General features: G+C 41.4%; 1 protein-coding gene across 3 annotated transcripts in view; it reads right to left on the bottom strand.

Moving 5' to 3' along the window:
- Positions 1-322: 322 nt before the first annotated feature.
- Positions 323-22654, bottom strand: part of rtel1 (regulator of telomere elongation helicase 1) — a 34817-nt gene continuing 12485 nt past the window's right edge. Inside the window, exons 17-33 of one of the 3 annotated variants that reach the window (XM_053423854.1) lie at positions 22370-22483; positions 20698-20738; positions 20457-20542; positions 20280-20357; positions 18491-18568; positions 17267-17413; positions 17050-17165; positions 16504-16627; positions 14006-14171; positions 13757-13914; positions 12534-12629; positions 8150-8360; positions 2765-2902; positions 2276-2407; positions 1907-2095; positions 1673-1797; positions 323-1043 (exon numbers count right to left, since the gene is read on the bottom strand). In XM_053423854.1, the coding sequence (XP_053279829.1) occupies positions 1718-1797; positions 1907-2095; positions 2276-2407; positions 2765-2902; positions 8150-8360; positions 12534-12629; positions 13757-13914; positions 14006-14171; positions 16504-16627; positions 17050-17165; positions 17267-17413; positions 18491-18568; positions 20280-20357; positions 20457-20542; positions 20698-20738; positions 22370-22483 (1954 nt within the window). In that variant the 3' untranslated portion in view covers positions 323-1043; positions 1673-1717. Of the gene's footprint in view, positions 1140-1672; positions 1798-1906; positions 2096-2275; positions 2408-2764; positions 2903-8149; positions 8361-12533; positions 12630-13756; positions 13915-14005; positions 14172-16503; positions 16628-17049; positions 17166-17266; positions 17414-18490; positions 18569-20279; positions 20358-20456; positions 20543-20697; positions 20739-22369; positions 22484-22654 lie in introns of those variants that run through there. The other 2 variants (XM_053423853.1, XR_008338764.1) reach the window with 2 other exon arrangements.

Genomic DNA, 22654 nt, shown 5'->3' on the forward strand with positions numbered 1-22654 from the left:
GGAGAGGGAAACAAATGTTTTCCATTATTCCAACACCACATGAGCCCACCATCGATTTCTGGTTGATACCATTTCAACATTACAGTGGAGGGATTCATTGGATTTGTATGAACTAATTTAGAAAGTAACACTGATTTTAAAAACATATTGTAGTAATTGTATAAAATTAAACCCTATGTAACCCTAACCCTAAAATAATTGAATGATAAAAGCTTATGTAAATATGACACAAGACTGTCTGAAGTCTGACCCATCTACCAACCAGTAGGTAATGCAGGCTGAAGAAACCAGAGCCATGAACAAATTCATACATTCAATTCAATTGATTTAAAAGATTTTTAATTTTTAATATTGTCGTGGAAATGTTTTAGTTTGTGTATGATACAGCATGAGCAGATGTGTGTGGAAGGTTGACCAGATTGTTAATCTGAAAGGCCACTCCGGATTTACAGATTTATTGAAGCTAAGAGGCTTTAACCTTATGGCCTCATTGTATATGGCTGGGGTCTCACACCAGGGGTCTTCCAAAGAGAAGTCTCCCACCCTGATAAGAAACCAGGAGGGTAATAAATACCTTTACATACCCTATGGGAGAGGCCCTGTGGGTATAAAGAGACAGAAATCCCCTCTGTTCTTTGCTCAGTTGTTCATGCCATGCAGGTGACTGTACTGTGAATCCATGGTTTGAATTTGTGCTTGATTCACAGAAATTGCCACCACATATTACAAGTTCATTTTCAGTTACATTTTTGTAGGACCTAGTGTAAGTAGACAGTCTGCTTGACTTGCAATTAAATTATAAACCTTTACAGCCCATGTTTCAAAACATCTTTTAAATGAGTGATCTACTCCTCATCGTTGTCTTCCAGATGGAGAAGAACGCAGGATCATGGGACTGCTGTCGAGTGTCATCAGGAGTTACAGGCGCCACTTGTCGATGCTGATTCCAAAAGTTAATCTGGTTCATCTGCTCAGTCTGTGATGTACAGAGGACTTCCCAACCACAACGCATCCAGATGCACTGTTCAGATGAGTTACTTCCCCTAAACAGAGCCCAGTTTGCCAGAAGGAACATATCAGTAACAGCTTTGTGGCTGCCTGAGGACAAAATGTCTCCAGTTCTCAAAGGAGGTGACAAGCTGAGAGACAAAATGCAAAAGAATTATAAGGCTACATGAAACAGACAGTATTTTTCTATCAACAACAGCTAATAGCACGGTTATGTTGAGCGTGAGGGAGATGAAAGCTGTAAGAAAACAGAAATATCTGCATGTGTGTGTTTTTTTTCACAATGTTGAACCTAAAGAGGAGACCTAAACCAGCAGCGTCTCCTACTAATAAGAGCTTTGCATCTATCTATTATACACTAATATAGCTCGTTCCTCTGTAGTATAGAGCAACACAGAGACACACTGGCACTGGGTGACATCTTCCTTATGCACACAGACACACACGCATGGACAGACATGTATATGGACACATGCACATGGACACACAGACACACATACCCGCACACAGACACAGATGGACACACACCCATGCACCCAGGATATCTCTTAATTATCTGGCCTCATCTAACATTGATCATCGTAATAATCAGTTCTATTAAGCTGGTTATCAACCTCTCTGTGGTTTCTCAAAGTATACAATGATCAGTGGTTCTGTGATATACCTTTTCTTTGCAGGTCTTCAATTTCAAAGCAGGGACATCAGCAGTTCACACTGGCTGACCTTTCAAAGCATCCATCATCTCTTTGTACTGCTTCTTATGGTGGGTGCGAATAAACATGCCAAATCCTTAATGAAGAAACAATGAAAGAAAGAGGAAAATGAGCAGTGAGAACCGCTGGATCAAACATTTAAAATGATTTACAGTCAATGTATGCGGTCACTTGGTAGAACTTACGGACTAGAAGGTTGAAGTCCTCGTCTCTCTCTGTAAATAAGCTCACCACTGTGGTCACCAACTGCTCATAGTTGTCTGTCTTCTTGTAGCTGTTAATGGTCTTAAAGAGCTCAGCTGATTTCTCTGCTCCCAGGGCTTTTTTCACATCAGCCAGAAAAGCAGCGTGAACGTCTTTCTTTGGAGCACAAGCTGATGAACACAGGAAAGGGGGCTGGAGCTTATCTAATGCATAGTGACACATTCATTCGGCAGATTGTAGATCTAGATCTCTATTTGTTTATGCTGAATCTTTTTCATGTCAGATGGAGAGTGAAGAGATCAAATAATCATTGAAGTGTACACAGCATCAGAGGTTAAAGGACGTCCTACCAGTCGCAGGTTCTCTTAATCCTTGCTGGTTTAAGTGATGTCCCCCTTTGTTGAGCTGCTCTGTATTAAGCTGCCTGCAGGTAGACGTCCCACTGGAAGAGGTTAGACTCACAGCAGGCTCACGGCTTGTGGCTGGTGGAAAATAAGACAGATGAGCTCTCCACCATATGCAATGAAACAAAGCTGTTCTGACTAAGAATGATCAAGCAGAAAAGCTTATTAGTAGTTGTAACTTTGGAGAAGAGAAAATAAAGATACAGGAGCTGGAACTTCTACCACTAAAGTGAGATAAGGACATGTTCTAACATTAAATAAACTGAATAGCAACAACCAACATGCTGTCACTTGATCTGACACAAATTTCTGAAACTGACAGAATTAACACATGAACTGAAGGAATTGTTTAATGATCGTCTTGGAGCTTGTCAGTTATGTTCAATGCTATCAGACACACATGCAGAGGAGAGAGGTGGGTTGAGTGATCCGTACCACTCTGCAGTATCAGCACCTTCTTCTCATCCTTTGACAGTGAGTGGTCCGGTTTGTATCCGCAGCCCTGCCCTGTCAGCTCCACACACCTCTCATCGAACATCTTCTTGTGATGTGGCCGAACAAACTGGTAGAAGCCTGCGACCAGAGGTGTCAAAAGTATTCCCATTCATTACTCAAGTAGAAGTATAGATACTAGGGTTTAAAAATACTTCTGTAGAAGTTGAAGTATCAATTCAAGCTTTTTACTTAAGTAAAAGTATAAAAGTACTTGTTTCAAAACTACTTAAAGTATAAAAGTAAAAGTAATGTAAGGGGAATTTTTTTATGTAAATACATTAAAGTACCATATGTGTACTACTGAGCATTTACATGCGTTTCATGGAGCGGAAGACATAATAACTAGTTGCAAATAAGTAATGTAATAGTGCAAAAAGTCAAACTTCAGTGGAATGTTATCAATAACCTTTATTGAAAGAGACCTTGAGACCTTTGGGCTAAACCTGTATGTACAACAACACTACAGATAGGCTTTGTTCAGCCGCAAAAGCAGCAGGTTCTCAAAGTTATTTGAGCCTATGCATGCTCCACCTGGCCTGAAGATGAGCCCTGCAACACTAAACAGTCTTTCACAGGCTGCTGAGGCCCTGCCCTTTGTACACACCGCCCGTCGCTACTACCGATTGGATGGTTTAGTGAGGTCCTCGGATCGGCCCCGCCGGAGTCGGTAACGGCCCTGGCGGAGCGCCGAGAAGACGATCAAACTTGACTATCTAGAGGAAGTAAAAGTCATAAAAAGGTTTCCCTAGGTGAACCTGCGGAAGGATCATTACCGGTAGGGAGAGCGGGGTAATGTGGGACATCGGGTAATGTGAGACACCCCCTGTATCTAGGCAACGGAACACATTTGTGGTCATGTGATCATTATGTTTTCAAGCCCCTCCCATTCCCCCCCTTGCCATGAAGGAGAAGTTGGTGCTGGTGCTGTGGAAAGTATGTTTATCACAAAAATGTGTTTTTTGCATGTAAAAGTAAATTTTCTTGCTTTAAACTTAATCAACTGTTGCGTCAAAACAAATTGAATCAGGTAGAAAAACTTATATTTTACATGTTGGAGAACTTCCAACATATAAAGCAATGTGATTGATGCTAGCTGAAGATTAGCCTGAATTGCTAAGAGATGTTTTTTCTAAAACGGTGGCTGTGGGGTAAAGTGGGACAAATGTTGTGAGACAGTGTCTCTCTTTACCCCACCATGAAGCACAAGTTAAGTTTAGTTTTAAACATATTCTAGTGTTATATTACATTATATATGTTTTTATTTTTAATGTCATAAACATTGTAGAAAAGCCATCATGACAAGAAACTATACACCAGGAAGACAACCTGGGGCCAAACACCCCTCGCAGAGATGGAGAGTGCAGCCGCTGAGGTCATGCAAGGAAAGAAGTCCTTAAGAAAAGCTGGAAGGGATAGAAATATTGACAAGACAACCCTCAAAAGATCCATAAAGAAAAAGAGAAAGGGAAAGTAAAACCATTAGCCTAGGGTGCAGTAGCTGAGGTAAAGAGAATATTCACAGATGAGATGGAGGAGGAGCTTGCCAAACACTTGAAACAACTAGCTGACCAGTTCCATGGTCTTGCTCCAGTTAAGTGCTGTGAACTGGGATTTGAATACGCAGAGAAAAACAATATACCTGTCCCTGCCAATTGGACAGAGAAACAATGTGCCGGTAAGCTAGGGTGTGCAAGAGATCACATGAATCATAATAATCATAAATTTGCTTGATTGACCAATCCCCATGATTCTGTTACTAGTCCGATATTAGTTTTGGAATGTGTGGTTGTCAATCTAGCTGTTGGGATTTTAACTATTACAACATGTGTTGTTTTGGTAGTTTTAAAATGGAAAAAATAAGTGTCTCACTTTACCCCAGCTACGGGGTAAAGTGAGACACAAGACCACTTTTTTAAAACAATCATATTTTCACTGCCCTTTGTCCTAAAGACATTCTGATCATTTCCATTGCTAGAAAACATCCTGAATTAATGGGAAATGTAAAATTTTACTGATATGTCATTTTAGCTCGCCTAGAGGGGAGCAAATGTAAAAAATGTCCCACATTACCCTGCTCTCCCATCAGGGCCGGGTCTAGGCAGGGGCAAGAGGGGGCCTGGCCCCCTCAAATAAATGTTGTGCCCCCTCAAACTAAATAGGGTTAGGGTTAGGGTTAGGCACAATGCCCCCTCAAGATTTGTGGCTGCCCCCTCATACATGCCTGTCTAGACCCGGCCCTGTCTCCCATACAGCCGGATTCGACTGCATGGCACCCTAAACCCCCCCACAGGTGCTTAGGGTCTCGCGCTGCACCCCAGGGCCAGCGTGTCTCCCGAGGCCGGGGTTGTGTTGGTGTGGCATGCGAGTGCTCTCCCACCTACCCCCCCCCCACTAGTGATGGGAATTTCGGATCCTTTTACCGTGTCGGTTCTTTGAATCTCGTTCAGTAAAATGAACGAATCTCTTTTTGAGTCATTCGTTCGTTTCAAAGGGGGGGGGGGTGCAAACGATCCAAAGACTCGTACCCGGCAGATGAACGAATCGTTCAACTCCCGACCGTGTTTTTCTCCAGAGCCCCCCGGTCACCTACATGCACATCTGCTGGACGGAGGTGTTCAGCATGGGGGTGTTCCTGTTGAGGCCCGGCACCTCCATGCCGCTGCACGACCACTCTGACATGAACGGGAATCTACGGAGCTGCTGATCCGCACGCTGCCAGCACATCCAGCTGGCCCGCCGCATCCGCGGACACAGAGCTTAAACTGCTGCTGCTCCACTGACTATAACAACGCCGCATTCAAATAAAAATGTGGGAAAGAATATTGTACAGTATCTAATATTGTGTTGGTCATATTTAAATCATTCATTACGTTTTTTTGGGGGGGGAAAGAGAGGATAAAATAAAAGAATCGCATATTAAATCTTAATCGTTCAGCCCTATTCACAAGTCATAATGACTGGTTTTGTTATTTTCACTTTACATTTACACTTACAGTTTAGTGCAGTGTAATTATTTCCCGTGATAATTAAATGCCAGTGTGACAATAAATGACAATTTAAAACCATACAAACTGTCATGTTTTAGTGTATTTAATAGAGGAGGTTTTCTTAAAAAATATATGATCTGCCACACAAAGTCATGGCTACTTTTTAACAGCGGTCACGCGAAAGGGAATGAGGTAACTGTTTCCTCTTCTGAGCCTATGGAGGTCACGTAGAAAATGATCCAAAGACTCGTACCCGGCAGATGAACGAATCGTTCACCTCCCGACCGTGTCTTCAGATCAGTGACGCAACAGAGTCTTCGGATCAGTGATTCGTTCATCTGCCGGATACGAGTCTTCGGATCCTTTTTCACGTGACCTGCATCAGCCTATGAAACAGTCCCGATGCGCGGCCACGAGAAAATGAACGAATCTCTCTTTGAGAGGACTCGTTACTCCCGAGTCCTTGTAAGGATTCGTTCAAAACGAACGAATCGTTCACGACCGACACATCACTACCCCCCACACTCTTTCTATTTTTCTGTCTCCTCCACTTCGTCTGAGCACTGTCCACGACCGTGCGGTGCCTCCTTCTCCGCTTTTCCACCCACCTCCGTGCGCCTTTGCCGGCCTGCTCTGATGGCCGACGGACCTGTCAGCGGAGGCGGGAGGATGGTGGATGCTGAGAGGAAGGTGCCGCACGCCGCAGCTCTGGCTTTGCTCTCCTCCTTTTCGGAACCCTCCAGCGCGGTTGTGTGGCGGCCTCGGCCTGGCCGTCATCCAGCGCTTGCGGCCGGCACCCAACTCAAACTCTCCTCGTTCGAGGGGGGTTTTATGTCTCACCAAAAAAATTGGGCTTTTTTGTGTGTGTTTTTGAACAATGACAAACCGGAATGAAAACAAGCCAAAACGAAATGAGAGTAACGAGGCTATTTTTAAAATGTAAGGAGTAGAAAGTACAGATATTTGCGTGAAAATGTAAGGAGTAGAAGTAAAAAGTCGTCTGAAAAATAAATACTCCAGTAAAGTATAGATACCCAAAATTTCTACTTAAGTAAGGTAACGAAGTATTTGTACTTCGTTACTTGACACCTCTGCCTGCGACATAGAGGCTCTGTCAGAATCAACTGGTGACGAAAAAGGTTGAATTCGATGTATTGTGCATATCACCATTACTGTGCTTCATTTTATATCCTGATTATTTGTATATCAAGAGAAATAAAATGGGTTCATCAAACGTGTTACATGTCAAGCACTTTTAGTTAACTTCTAAGTGTAGTGAAAATCGGATTTATGGATTTTTAAAGTAAATAATTACCTGTTAGAAAAATTCAGCAGCCACTCATGAGGATTTGATTTAAATTCTGAACTTTGACTTTATATTTCTGCGCCTGTGTGGAAATCTGATGTGTTGATATTATATGATGAACAAAAAGCAAACTCTGTGCAGGTGAAGAATATATCTACCAAAAACTTTGAAACCCAAACTGAGAAAAAGCGTTATTGATTATGTCACAGGCTGTCAATTGTGTAATTTGAGTGGTTGTCAGCCTCGTGAGGGTGGTTCTTAGATGAGATGAACTGAAGGAAGATGGAGAGCGAGAATTGCGTGCAGTGGCATGTCAGGAGGACCTGTTCAGTTTATGGAAGTATTTTGTTTGGGAGAAGAGTGGAGCGACCATGGAAAGTGAAGGAAGCTCACCAGGCTTCATATGAGTCAGAGGAACCCACTTCCTGTTGTGGCCTGTTGTAAGGTACTACAGCTGAAAAGCTCAGTGGACATCAACTCTGTAGACGTAAAACTAATAATTTCACCAGTACAACTTGCAGCATGCCAGCAAGCATATCGCTAAGGTTGAATTTGTACAATGTGATCATAATGTACAAATAAAAGTAACAATGATTAAGTTCTTAAAAAAGGATTTTGACCCAGACTCAGGGAATGTAGGTAAAGCATCTTAGATCAATTAATCAATTATGTGAAATAACTGACAGTGTACACAGGAACTTAAGGACCCTGTGGAAGTCACCTGCTTTGTTGCTGAACCTGACTTTGCTCATGGGTTTCTGCAAGACAGCTTTTAGACGGGCACTGAACACCAGTCCTCCTCTCGCTCTATATGTGAACGCAAATGTCCAAGTGAGTGCCTCCGGACTCACTCCGTCTCGCCCCCTAGTATAAAGTCTGCACAAAGTCCAGAGGCTGTGTACACACAGCAGGAGATCCTCCTTGTGTGATTGTTAGGTATTTGTTCTTGCAATTTACCACGTGAAGTTCAGTTAAGAGACAAGGTGAGGGTTAGAGAGGGCGCTTGGCTGTTTATTACAGCAGTGGACTTACCAGGGAGCAGACTGTGAGTGTTGGTGTCCTCAGTTAAGACAGCTGTCTCAGTGAGCAGGACATCCAGGTTGTCTGTCTTCTTGTAGGTCTGCAGCGCCTGCACGATGCGATCGAAGTTGACCTGGCTCAGTGACCTCTTCATCTCTGCCAGAAACGTCTTGGCTCGGCTGGCTCTACTTTCCCCACACACATCCTCTGACACGCCGCTTTTCTTAATAGATGGACAAAATACACACAATGTGATGGTCAACTGGATTTTTCTTTCACAGAAACAAACAAATCTAAAGATACAGCACCCACAATTACAGAATATTGGCTAAAATAATCAAAAATTTATGCAAATTAAATAGTCACGTAAAACACTGAAACCAACTTAAAATAATATTAGTCTTTATTTCATTTGACAAATAAGCCTACAATTGAATATCCCACCAGTGAATTGATGTGAAATGTATAGTTCACAGTGTGTAGTGTTAACACAGAGATTCATCAGAATGAAGGAGCCACATTACTGCATGTGTCTGACTGCAACACCAATCAAGTGTAGACCATCACATCACACCAAACCATCAGGCTAGTTTTGTAAAACCTCCACATACGGACAGTCAACTCAATTGATACATTTAAAAGAAGAACTATAATGAACAATATTTTAATCACTACATCCTCAGGATTATTTTGTTAGACAGCGTCCGGTGTGACCCGCACAAAGGTTTAACATGGGAGTGGATGGTAGCCAGCTGTTATTTAAGGCTTGGCGCTGCGCTTCCGCGTCCGTTGTGAACCCGGCGTAAAAACCTCCAGGCTGCCTGCGCGCGTTTTAATTACGTAGTGTGCAGTGATGCCGCTAACGCGTTACTCTAATCGGACCACTAATCGGACCACTTTTTTCCAGTAACGAGTAATCTAACGCGTTACTTTTTCCAAACTAGTAATCAGATTAAAGTTACTTGTCCACGTCACTGTGCGTTACTATTGTGGTATTTGTGGTTAAACCGCTGGGCACGTGCCGCGGCTGGGGGAGCAGTCGCCCCGTCGCCCTCCTCGCCCTTTTTTTGGGGGGGGGGAGGACCTCTGGAGGCGTGTCTGGAAGCTTGTCGGTCCCTTCTCGCGGATCACCTCAGTTACGGCACCCGCTGGGGGAACCCTCCGTTCGCGCTGGGGGAACCCTCAGGCGGCTTCTAATAGAGTGAGTGTTGGCAAAACCGGTTGTCATTTTAATGTTGAGGCGGCGCGGGGGTTGTCGGCAGTTGCTGAATGTAACCAATAAAGTAACTTGTAATCTAACTTAGTTACTTTGAAATCAAGTAATCTGTAAAGTAACTACGTTACTTTTAAAATCAAGTAATCTGTAAAGTAACTAAATTACTTTTTCAAAATAACTGGCAACACTGGTCGCTCAATCACGTGATTGGCTGTAAAGGAGTGAGACATCTGATTGGCTACAGACGATCCCCTTTTGGGATCAGAGTCACATCAGGGGAGTCTCAAAAGTCTTACACACAAATGCAGCGAGGTTTACAAATTAAAAGCACTTTGTAAATGCAGGTCCAACAGTTTATATATGAATGTAACAAGCTCCAAATATGTATTTGATGAAGATTGCAAATACTTTTACATGCATATATTTGTGAATTTTTTTTTCTATTTGTGTGTGCATCGGAAATATGTTTATGAATCTTATGTTTTACATGTGAATTTGTTTTACTTATATATGGAATGAAACATATTTGTGTGTGCATTGAAAATATATTTGTGTTTGAGTCACATATACACTCATGATCAAAATCTTAAGACCAGTTAAAAAATTGCATGAATTAGCATTTTGGACTATTGGATCTGAAGCCTGAAACATGCTTCTGCGACTGCGTCTGCGTCTTTTCACGCCGCTGTGGCGCAAGACTCGTTTTCATTCATGCTTCCCCAACCGTTGCGCGTCTTACAAAGCAATTCCGCGCCAGAACACTAGGCGGAGTAATGCTTTTTGTCGAAGGCGACCTGAGAGACGCCTTCTTTGTGGGTGTGGCAATCGTTGTTGACTGTTTATTTACCTTCTACCAGTCGTGTTCTCCATTACAAACACACGGTGAACCATGGCAGAGAGTGTATTCACGATTCCAACCGAACAACAATTGATTGAGATGGAGCTGCTGGACATTGAAGAGCAACTTCTTATAATTAGACTGTTTATTTACATCGCCACTCCGGCTCCTCATAGCCTATTTCTGGCGGACAAATCGGCCAGTCAGTGACGGGTTATACAAGTGGTCATACTTTCGGATCTCTTCTGCCAAGTGCTCTTCTATTTGGTCCATATTCGTTCTTCTAAATCTTCCGTGATTTCCGCGTATTGTGGGGCATGAAACGGGAAACTAGACACCGGACGGGATGTAGAGAAGACCAATCACAGCCTTGCGGGCTGTGTGAGCTTGCGGAGCTTTGCCGTAAATTTTAGAAAAGGGGGTCGACACCCGTCAGCACGTAAGGAGGGATACATAAGCACGTAAGGGACCCGGAAGGGCTTTTGCGCTTACGGGCCCGTGAAAACGCAGAAGCATGTTTCAGGCTTTAGGAAGGTTCTAAGAAGAGCTTCAAAATGCAAAAAGAAGAAATGGGAACAAGAGACCAAAAGTTGTGTGAGCAGGCAATTTATTGAAAACAACAATTTAACTCAAATAGGCTGTTCATCAGCTGATCAAAAGTTTAAGACCACAGCCTTTAAAAGCCAAAATCTGTGCAAAAATGTGGATTCCATGTCATTTCCTGTCAAGTAATCACACTGTGAAGATCTCTTGATGGCAAAGGCAAAAAAGCTCACCGTCTTTGAACGTGGTAGGATTGTTGAACTGCATAAACAAGGCCTCTCACAACGTGTCATAGCTGCTGAGGTTGGACGCAGTAAGACAGTCATTTTGCATTTCTTAAAAGATACTCAGGGTTATGGAACAAAAAAATCAAGTGGTAGACCCAAAAAAATCTCACCGGCGCTGAGCCGGAGGATCCGAATGGCTGTCCGCCAAGACACGGGACGATCCTAGTCCCAAATTAAGGCCATTACTGGTGCTGACTGCAGCCCATAACCATCAGACGGCATCTGCGAAGGAAGGGCTTCAAAAACAAGAAACGTCTTCAAAGGCCACGTCTCCTTCAACGCCACAAAATTGCCCGTTTAGACTTTGCAAGGGAGCACCAAACATGGGACATTCAAAAGGTGGAAGAAATTTGTATTCTCTGACGAGAAAAAATTTAACCTTGATTGTCCTGATGGCTTCCAACGTTACTGGCATGACAAGGAGATGCCACCTGAGATGTTTTCTACGCAGCACAGTGGAGGGGGCGCCATCATGATCTGGAATGCTTTTTCCTTCAATGGAACAATGGAGCTCCAGGTTGTGCAGGGGCGTCAAACAGCATCTGGCTATGTGGAGATGTTGCAGCGGGCATCCCTCATGACTGAGGGCCCTCGTCTGTGTGGTAACGACTGGGTTTTTCAGCAGGACAACGCTCCAATTCACAATGCCCGTCTGACCAAGACTTTTTTCCAGGAGAATAACATCACTCTTTTGGACCATCCTGCGTGTTCCCCTGATCTTAATCCAATTGAGAACATTTGGGGATGGATGGCAAGGGAAGTTTACAAAAATGGACTTCAGTTCCAGACAGTGGATGCCCTTCGTGAAGCCATCTTCACCACTTGGCGCAACATTCGCACTAGCCTTTTGGAAACACTTGCATCAAGCATGCCAAAACGAATTTTTGAAGTGATCAACAATAATGGTGGAGCTACTCATTACTGAGTCAGTTTTTGACACTTTAATTTCTGTTTTAGGAGGTTTTTGTATTTTTTTGAGCTGTGGTCTTAAACTTTTGATCAGCTGATGAACAGCCTACTTCAGTTAAATTGTTGTTTTCAATAAATTGCCTGCTCACAACTTTTGGACTCTTGTTCCCATTTCTTCTTTTTGCATTTTGAAACTCTACTTAGAACCTTCCTAAGATTCAACAGTGCAAAATGCAAATTCATGCAATTTTTTAACTGGTCTTAAGATTTTGATCAGGAGTGTATATATAAATCCCCAAATACATTTGTGGATCTTTTTTGCGCATGTATTCATTTCTGTGTGCATTTATTCCTTTTGAGACTGTTCTGACTCCATACTGCTCTCTTCAAAAGATGTTTGTCACTCACACGCACGCACACACGCGCACGTGTAAACGTCCTTACACCCCTGTCTATGAAGGAGGCAATTCAGCTGTGATTTTCACTTGTCAGAAAATCTTACTTTATACTCAAAACATGTATATTGGGCTTGATGCTCTAACTGCACAGCAGCACAGTTAACAGATCTGTGGAAAAAAATGTATTGTTAAACTCAACATGTACCTGCTCTTGGACCAATTTGATTTTACGTTTTCCTCCCCGCATTTCATCTTCCATCCTCTTGTCATGTTTAATAGAGAGGGTGGACAGATGGTTTGCCTTCAAAAGAAAAAGTGTACAATTGAACACAAGTATGATTGTTGTTTCAGAGTGACATACATCAGTAATAACTGTTTCGAGCTGCAAACCTCACACAAAAATTGAATTGAACAAGAAATTTACCACAAGATATTGTGTACACAGGTCTCTCCTTTGCTTAGTAGCTTGTCCTTCGATGTGGCCAAGCACATCTTCAAGTTCCAGATAGAACTGCAGCTATCATTTATATTAATAACTGAGCATTCTATAGATTATTCCACTGATTCATTGAATAATCTGATTTTTAAATAAATCACTTTTGCCTTATTCAACAGCAAAAGTAAATGTACTAAAGAGAAAAAAGGTATGTCTTAAAATAAACACCTGACCTGTTCACTTTTTTAGACATATATTCAGCATTTCTGTAGGATTAATTGCAAACTAAACCTATTGAATATATTTGAGTGCTATATGGTTTTCAAAAAATTTCTGAAATGCAAAAACCAAATAAATCAAAAATAATACAAATATGTCATAATATAAACAATAACCTGTAGGCACTGTGGAGCTATCCATGGTCTCTGAGTCAGTAGCTAGGGACTGTTGTCATCACGATATTCAACAACGTTATCGTATGTCACATGCTTTTTTTTAAAGACAAAAAGCTGCTTGGTTAATTATCATGTATCAGCATTACTAACTGAAACAGAACAGAGTACTATCACATCACGCCAGATAAACGACAAGGCAGAAGATTTGATGTCAAAGGCTATAAAAGGTTCTAGATGATAAAAGTCAACACAGACAATGATATGTCAGAAAGGCGTTGCTGCACACCGATCTTCAATTTAACGACGGTATAAAACACAGAGTTAGTGATTTAATATGTGTAAAGCAATTTCTGATCATCATGAAATTGTGTGGGGATGAATTGGACTGAGACAGTTAAATAGATTCAATTAAACTTCAATGTAAAGAATTTGCATCCTTTATTCGTATTCTCAATTTATCTTGGGTATGTTAGAACTTGTACTTCCAGCTTTCCACTTGTGATTGGATCACCTGAAACAGGTCTGAACTGGGTCTAAAGTAGAGAACTGCTATCTACTTTTAGGACAGGTCACTGTGTCTCACAGTACACACACTACCTTCTCCTCTCCCACGGCAGCATCAGCGTCCTCTCCATCGTGGACGTCACCTCGTTCCAGAGCGTCCAACAAGTTGGCTGGTCTCCTCTGACTCTCCTGCACCTCACACTCATACTCGATACAGATTTTGGCCATCCCACTAGCTCCAATGTTTTCATCTGACACACAAAGACCAGACAACAGGTTACAACTTAGGACACATGAAGGTCTAGCTTCTCATGGGAACCCTGCCTTTATAGTCATACTCACTGAGCCTCCTCCTCTTCAGGCTGGGAAGGTGGCTGTCCAACTCCTTAGCCTTCTGTGTGTGGGAGCTTTGGGTGGATGCGCAGGAAGTGAAGCCAGAGGACTGAGTGTCTGATAGACACTCTGTGCTACATTTCCCTGCAGCAGTCTTCTTTTCTACTACAGGCCTCTGGCACAGTCAAACACAACCACGAGCAGTCAATTTAAACTTAAAATCAACTGAAATCAACTCTACAACAATTCATTGTCAACACACAGGCAGGTCAGATTTAATGAGGTTTTTTGTTCCTGCCCTTCAGTGCAGATGAGCTGCATTCTGCCACACAAACATACAGTATGTTAAAATGTATCAATCGGGTGCAGGAGTTCAGAGTCATAAGATTACTTTTAGTGAGTGTCTCTGTCATTGCATATGCATTTAAGGGAGGATTGCACAAATACAAGACATATTACTATATGCTGATTATATAATCCGTTATAGTCTGTCAGGGATGGCCAATTTTACTGGAATACTCCTTACCTCTGGAGAGTAGTAGCTAGCTACTTATGACAATTAAATACACATAGGCAATAAGGTGTGTTGTCAGGGAGAAACCTCAGTGAAACTTAACTAAAACTGTAGTATAAAAAATAAAATAGGTTTAAATAAATCTGCTCAATTAAAATTCAGTTTGAGCTGATCATATCAAAGGTTCTTTATGTGACAATAGAGTGTCACTCTTTAGCCGTTTTCAGACATGAACTCTGGAGGATGTCCGGACTTTCTCCACAGTTTGTCTTTCAAACATGCACAACGCAGCGGGAGAGTCTCCAGTCAGGCACGATCACAACACAGAAATCTTTGGAGCTTTCAGGTGAGGGCCAGCGCAGCAGACCGAGGCAGGACAAAACGTAATAATTCCGCTGCGGAGATCACGTGTTTTTGTTTCCAGCTCATTGAATATGTCTAGTCCAGTGGTAGGCAACCTTTACTATCAGAAGAGCCATTTTGCCCCCTCTTCCCCCAAATTAAGTTTGTCTGGAGCCGCAAAACATATTTGATAACACAGCTTATAAAGTTTTATATATATATATATATATATATATACATATATTAGTGCTGTCAGTTAAACGCGTTATTAACGGCGTTAGCGCAAACCCATTTTAACGCCGTTAATTTTTTTATCGCGAGATTAACGCAGAGCTGCCAACTCTCACACGTGTGTGTGTGTGTGTGTCCTCCCAGATAGCGCACCGGTCCAGCGGCTCCGCCCACCGCCACCACGCACTCGCTCAGAGAGACACAGTGAGATCAGAGCTCGTTCACGTGAAGTCGGTCACGCTCAGTGACTGACTGCCTCTTAACTATGGAAACAGTGAAAACACAGAGTTTCTCTGGTCTCAGCTGATCAGAGATCAGCACCTCAGCGTCTTGATCAGAGCAGAAGCTGCAGTTGGTTTCTACCGATCTTCAGTTTCTGTGTTCGCCTCCAGTCTGACCTGCTCTCGCTTTTTGTTTTAATATTTCGCCTACTAAAATATATATTTTTAAGCTATTAGGCTGCAGCTATATGTTTGTATTTATTTAAAAATAGGGTACTTCTTATTCAAATAGCCCTACAAAGTTCTGTGTTTAATTTATTTCAAAGTAGGCCTACACTTGCCTGTGTATTTTCTTCTCTTCATAAGTGTTCTGTGTTTTCCTTTGTTGTAACAGGTACAAATAGCAATAAAATGTCAAGAGTTTTCTTTATTGTCGTTCTATAATTTCTTAAATGCAACAAACTATAGTTTAGTATAGTATAACTTTATATTAAACTTTATTAGCTTTGTTATCAAATATGTTTTGCGGCTCCAGACAAATTTTATTTGGGGGAAGAGGGGGCAAAATTACTCTTTTGAAAGTAAAGGTTGCCGACCCCTGCTATGGACCTATGCTGGTAGGGATATCTAATGGACAACATAAGTACTGCAAGCTAGACTATTTTGCAGTTTTAGACACAACACAGGGTCCCTGGGCCTGAGAAGGGAAGAAAAGGAGTTTAATGTGGCTACTAAATGTGACTAAAACTAGACTAAAATGTAATTAGTTTTCGTCGACTAAAACTAGACTAAAACTAAGAAGGATAAAAATGACTAAATGTGACTAAAACTAATATGCATTTTCGTCAAAAGACTAAGACTAAGACTAAATCAAAAATAGCTGCCAAAATTAACACTGCTGGTCTAGTATATAAATGACATGCAATATATTTTTTAATAATTTGAATAATTGAAAAATTAATAAAGAAAATATTTAAAGATAATAAAATAAATGTGCACCATATCTGTATTTGTTTCTTGACCAAACACCAAATTTTATTTCTGAACATACTATATATCATATTTTGGTCAAAAATTATCTGGGTGCAGGAGTAATTAATGTCTGTTAAACTTGAAATTGAACTCAACAGTGTATTCTGTAATGTCCACCTGCCCCACCCTCATTACACTGATCATAGTACTTTTGTGCCAGAACTCACCATTTTCTGTGCAACCCTGAAGAATTGAGAGACGTCACGCACCACATTCCCGAAGCCATCATACAGACGCACATAAGGCCTAACCCATGATGGAAGCTGAGCCCGGGCTTCAGAGCTTTTAAACCTGTGGGAGAAGTCACATTATTTTAGTTCACCACCTCGATTTTTGTCTAAATGATGTTAGCAGAGTTAAAGGTTTTTTAGATTATTTAAAGGGGCACTTAACAGACACGTGAGCTTCAGCTCCCTATCAGCCTGTGAAAAGTGTTTGTATAGTGTCATGTGTGCTTCTGATAGAGCGTAACATAGTTTGTGTTGTCACGGTTACCCCAACTGACTTTTCTCTTTTTGAATAAAACTTTCAAAAATATTAGCTTTCTGTTGGAATTATAATGTTATTTCTTCTGCAGTGGGAGACAAATTAATAAAAGGTTTCTTCAGGATTTTTTTTTTTTCAAAGACAATCCAGTTAACTTTACTTAATTACATCTTGCACAAGGACCTCAGTATCTCAGGTAATAGTATGACTTGTTAATGAAGACTGACCTGTGATCGCAAAGGAATATGGCTCCATAGTCGTCCTTATGGCGAATAACTCTACCAACAGCCTGGTTCACAGCTCTGAAAGCCTGCTGTCTGTACCACTCCTGCCCAGACAGGTACTGTTCCAGCACACACACATTATATTTACACACGTATACAAATATAGCAACAACTATGGTCATGGAGGATTTTCAGTCAAACTCTGAGCAGTTTCTCTCACCTTTAGCCCAGGAGCTCTCTTCCGGCTCATCTCATCCAAGTACTGCATCTTCAAGATGACTCGAGGGTCCATCCTTGGAGGGAAGGGAAGGCCTGTGATGATGACACCTCGACCAAAGTTGTCTGTAAAATCCAGACCTTCGCTAGCCTAATACAGGAATACATTCACAGAACTGTGACTAGGTGAAGTTACATCATATAGACGCCTCTAGTTTTATACCAACTTGCAAAGTGTCTTCTCAAAAGGTTTCTGCGATTTTGGGAATTTCTTCCTCATGTACTGTGGTCGTTATTGACATACACCACGTACATAACACATACACATATTGACATATTCGCACACATTCCTTATACCTTTTACTCCACTGTTGGTGCATAGTCAACACTTTATAGCACACATCCCAACTCCCTGATTCAGTTAGCACAGAGATAGTGAGTAGACCTTGGCCCACAATCTCTCCCAGACAGCACACTAACGCAGCTGCACTGACACAGAAACATTATCACCTCTGGTAACCACGACAACGGAGAGCACGTACGACATCTTCATCACGCGACATTCCAAGAGGATGAGGCACTGTCCCGTCTAGATGCAGCAGCCTCCATCTAGTTTCGACCAATCCAAGAAGAACCCCTGTCACGCCCAATATATCAATATATAATCTATGTGCGCACTCTGTTTAAGCGTCTTTCTTCCTGCGCAGCCTTCTGCATAGAACTAGAGACCCATGCATGTTCAATTGCTGGACACCGCGTTTTCCTGACCTGTGACCTCTGAATAAACTTGCTTAATTTCAACTTGAGAACGACGACTCCTCTCCTTTGATTTCCACACGCAACATCGTCTTGCTTTTTGATACACCACGCCCCACGTTTACCGTGGTACTTCTCCATTTCATCTTTTTAGTCAGAATCCAGAAGCTTTTAGAAGACATGCAAAAATATGGACAAAACTAATGCAGACTATGGACAGAAGGCCTCCTCTGTTTCTGAATACTTGTCACTTCCTGATTGGTTCTTACTATACTACCAGTGGCAAATGTAAAGCGCTGGTAAAAATGATCAGTAACAGTTCTACCTCGTTGTTCTAAGAAAACAAATCCATGCTCTTCCTTTTCTTCATTAGCTCTGGTATATATCCATACAACATTTGATAGCAATACGCTCTTCTTATCTAAAAAGGTCAATCTTGTTAACAGACTTCATGGACACACAAAAACCTCACCTTCCCTCGACACACCGCAAAGAAGCTTCCCCCTTTGGATGCTGGATCACGGACTTTGTTGTAAAATCCATCGATAGCCTATGAACAGAGATTAGTACAAAATAATAGTAAACTTTTATATATAAAACTTTACTTAACAAAGTTACAAAGTGCTTTACAAGGAAGAAACAATAAAAATAAAACTATGAAACATGAGAAAATATAACAGTAAAATAGATTTGCCAGGGCAAATAAGAGCCAATGTCAATAATTTATAGTACTATACTACATACTTTTAAGAAGAGATTTAAAAGACGATAGAGTTTGATGGGGTATGAATTCCCCAAAAACCTAGACTTAAAACAGTAACACTATACATTTTTCATAAAAGATATTATTTGAGATGACTTTTTCCAGAACCACAGTTTGAAGATGAATCCGTAGTTACTTTAAGGCCCAATATTTTACACCTTTCTGGAATTGAATCTGAGGTGTTTGTTAGGGTACAGAGTTTCCATACAGAGTCACTTCTGCGTTACTCCGTACTGAGCACAGCGACACGGCATGTCAGAAGAAATAAAGCGTAACCGCTGGTCTCGAACAGTAACGCTCTTAGGAAGATTTTGAAAGGACACATTCTCTTCCTTGCATCCCTTCACGCTGCAGTGTTTCTTCAGTGTACGAAACGAGAGTAATATTTCTTAGAATAGACTGAATGAAAAAGTCAGCGTAGTGACTGTTTTCATACTTTGAGGGTACATCTTACCCCCTTCTAGTAATTACAGATAGTAAAAACCCCAGAAAATGTATTTGACACAATATGGGCCCTTTAAGGAAAGAGCTTCCAAATTAGGTTTCTGTTGCAAAAAGGTTTAATGATGGCGTGTTTAAAACTGTTAAAACATTATTAAGACATTTTAATTCAACAGGAAAAAACAGTAGGGAATAGTCTTTGAGCAGCTTGGTGGGGATGGAATCTAGCATGCAGGAAGAAGTGTTTATATGTAGGATGGTCATATCAAGCATTGAGACTGAAACTGTTTGAAGGAAACGATATATTCATGATGGATTTGGGACCTAAGATTATATTCCTTGTTTCCAAAGGGGACCAGAACTGTTTCTTGCAGTTCAGCATCAGGTTGTGGAGTGGAATTGGATGGATGGTTAAATTGTGAATTTTCAAGTGAACTCAAGGGATATTGTTATTTCACAAAATGAGTCAGAAAAATATATAAATCTTACCTTCATCGCACTGAGTTTTGATTGTGATAAGCCCTGTCTCTGTCTAACTGACCTTCCATTGTCTCTCTAGGGTTAGATCATTTATCCAGAGGAAGTGACTTGTTTTTAGTAATCTGGTTATAAATTGAGCAGTTTGGTTATGGATGGAAAGGCAGTGATAGTTGAACGTTTTTAACAAAGCGTCTAGATCAAGAGTGGATAAAGGCAAGTAACAGAGGATGGATTTAAAGGTTCACTGTGTAGTATTTAGTGACATCGAGTTGGAAAGTAGCATGTTGCAGCTGAATACCCCTCCCCTCACCCTTCCTTAAGTTTTACATATAAAGGGGTCATTCTACAGTAAAGAAAACAAGAATTCATACAATCTAGATGAAACACACTTGAGAAAACATCATAAGCATTATTTTATATTCAATCCCTTTCACCTAAACCTTACACACTGAACCTGTAAGCCATAATTTGTTATCCAATTATCACACTGCTATCAGGAAGTTAACCAGTTCACACAATGAAAGTTATGAAATACTGTGAGACATGCAAATAGATTTCTAATAAAAGATACACATACCTCAGTAAAGCTGCCCTTTCCTTTAGGTTCAACAAACATAGGCTTTATGCTCTCAATACGATCTGCATGTCCGTTAGCCTGATGAGAGAAAACAGTGTAGAAGCACCTTTAACATGATAACGTTCAATTCAGGTATCATACAGTCTTGTGTTTCCTTATTGCTATATTTCCACTCACTCTCCAGAATTCCAGTGTTTTGTCCATTAAAGAGAATGAGGGAAAGAACACTAGGAGACCATGAGGAACCACACGGCTCATGTTGGCTGAGGAGAGAACCCAACAAGAGACACATCAATGAGACGTTCATGACAGTAAGGATGAAGTCTAATAATCTGATGTATGATACCTTTTTTTAACAAAAAAAAATTATAATCCGCAGAAATGTGCAGGAATAAAAACATATATTGTTTGATCTTACCAACAGTTTTGCCTAAAGATGCCATGTTTTCAGGAACAAACCTGCCCACAGAGACAAACATTAGGAGCTTTATTTGCAGTATATTTGATAGTTAGGAAATATCTTTATCCTATAATAAAATATGAAGGTTTTTAATTTAACTCTGGAAGCTTCTTTATGTATGTTTGTATGTATGTATGCGTGTATGTATGTATGTATGTATGTATATATGTATGTATGTATGTATGTTTGTATGTATGTATGCATTTATAATTGAAAGTGTAGAAGCTTGTCTGTAGGAGGAAACTACCCTGGCCTTGAGAGCTCTACGAACAGCAACTTAAGAAAACACATGCAAGTTGACAAAACACAAGCAAAGTAAGAAAACATCTTCATAAATTCCACAACACTAGACATTACAGAAATTCGCAGCAAATAGACAAACGCGCTGCAAATAGAGAAACGCGCTAGAAATAGAGAAACGCGCTGCAAATAGACAAACGGCTGCAAATAGAGGAGAAACCACAACGGAAGTGTTTCCAGAGGACAGCTAAAAGTGATGGACACTGCTGACACAAAAACGTCCAATACATCATACAAATTTGGTACCACACAGGGGTCGGCCACACGCGGCTCTGGAGGCGATTGAGGTCTTCAGCCCCTCTGCAGTGGCTGTACAGTACAGTGTTGTGCATATTTTTCGCGAACATTGAACTTAACGAATCAGTTTTCATATTATTAACGTGAACGTAATGATGAACGTGAGTCAACGTCACGTTCATTTTTTAAATCATCATCGTATCAGGCCATCATGAAATACCAGTAGCGGGCGAGTGTGCGTGTGTAGCGAGCGCACCGGTCCCGGATCCCGGCGCTCCGACCCCGCCCACTCGCTCAGAGAGACCCACAGTGAGCTCTGAGCACGGAAGATGTTCTGAGCTAGAGACTTGCCGTCTTCTCCTGTTAAACTGAATAAACAGCGCTAACAAGCAAGCCCCTGTTTGTGAGGCAATTTATAGTCCATAGTGTCCAGGGGTACGAAACCTTTGCTATCAAAAGAGACCTTTTGCCCCCTCATCTGAGCGAGTGGGCGGGGTCGGAGCCCCGGGATCCGGGGCCGCTCCGCTCGCTATACACACACACACTCGCCCGCTCATGGTATTTCATGATGGCCTGATACGATGATGATTTAAAAAATGAACGTGACTCACGGTCATCGTTAGGTTCACGTTAATAATATGAAAACTGACTCGTTAAGTTCAGCGTTCGCGAAACATATGCACAAAACTGTACTGTACAGCCACTGCAGAGGGGCTGAAGAGCCGCGTTCGGCTCCAGAGCAGGTTGCCGACCCCTGTGTGAAACCAAATTTGTATGGTGTATTGGACGTTTTTGTGGCAGCAGTGTCCATCACTTTTAGCTGTCCTCTGGAAACACTTCCGTTGTGGTTTCTCCTCTATTTGCAGCCATTTGTCTATTTGCAGCCGTTTGTCTATTTGCAGCGCGTTTGTCTATTTGCAGCGCGTTTCTCTATTTGCTGCACGTTTCTCTATTTGCTACGCATTTCTGTAATGTGTTGTGTTATGAAATTGATGAAGATGTTTTCTTACTTTGCTTGTGTTTTGTCAACTTGCATGTGTTTTCTTAAGTTGCTGTTCGTTGAGCTCTCAGGACCACCGTAGGAAACACTAACCTTCTGTCAAACGCTGAACTCAACTGCACACCATCTGGGCCTCGTTCAATGACGCTAACAAAGATCTGGTCCCGCTCAATCACATGGCCGTTCTCCAGACACACTGGGAAATTTCTGCAGCAAACAAAAAAATTATTGGGATCACTATCAAGGTTTTCCTGCTGCCAATACAACTAAATGATTGATTACTAAGGTAAAGTGTTTAAATGTTTGACGTTTAACATTCAGGATAATAAATCCTGAAGATTTCTGCTTTGTCTTGTAGCAATCAGTACATGCTAACAA

Source organism: Pleuronectes platessa, chromosome 6 (genome assembly GCF_947347685.1).
Source record: "Pleuronectes platessa chromosome 6, fPlePla1.1, whole genome shotgun sequence".
Classification (NCBI taxonomy): Eukaryota; Metazoa; Chordata; class Actinopteri; order Pleuronectiformes; family Pleuronectidae; genus Pleuronectes; species Pleuronectes platessa.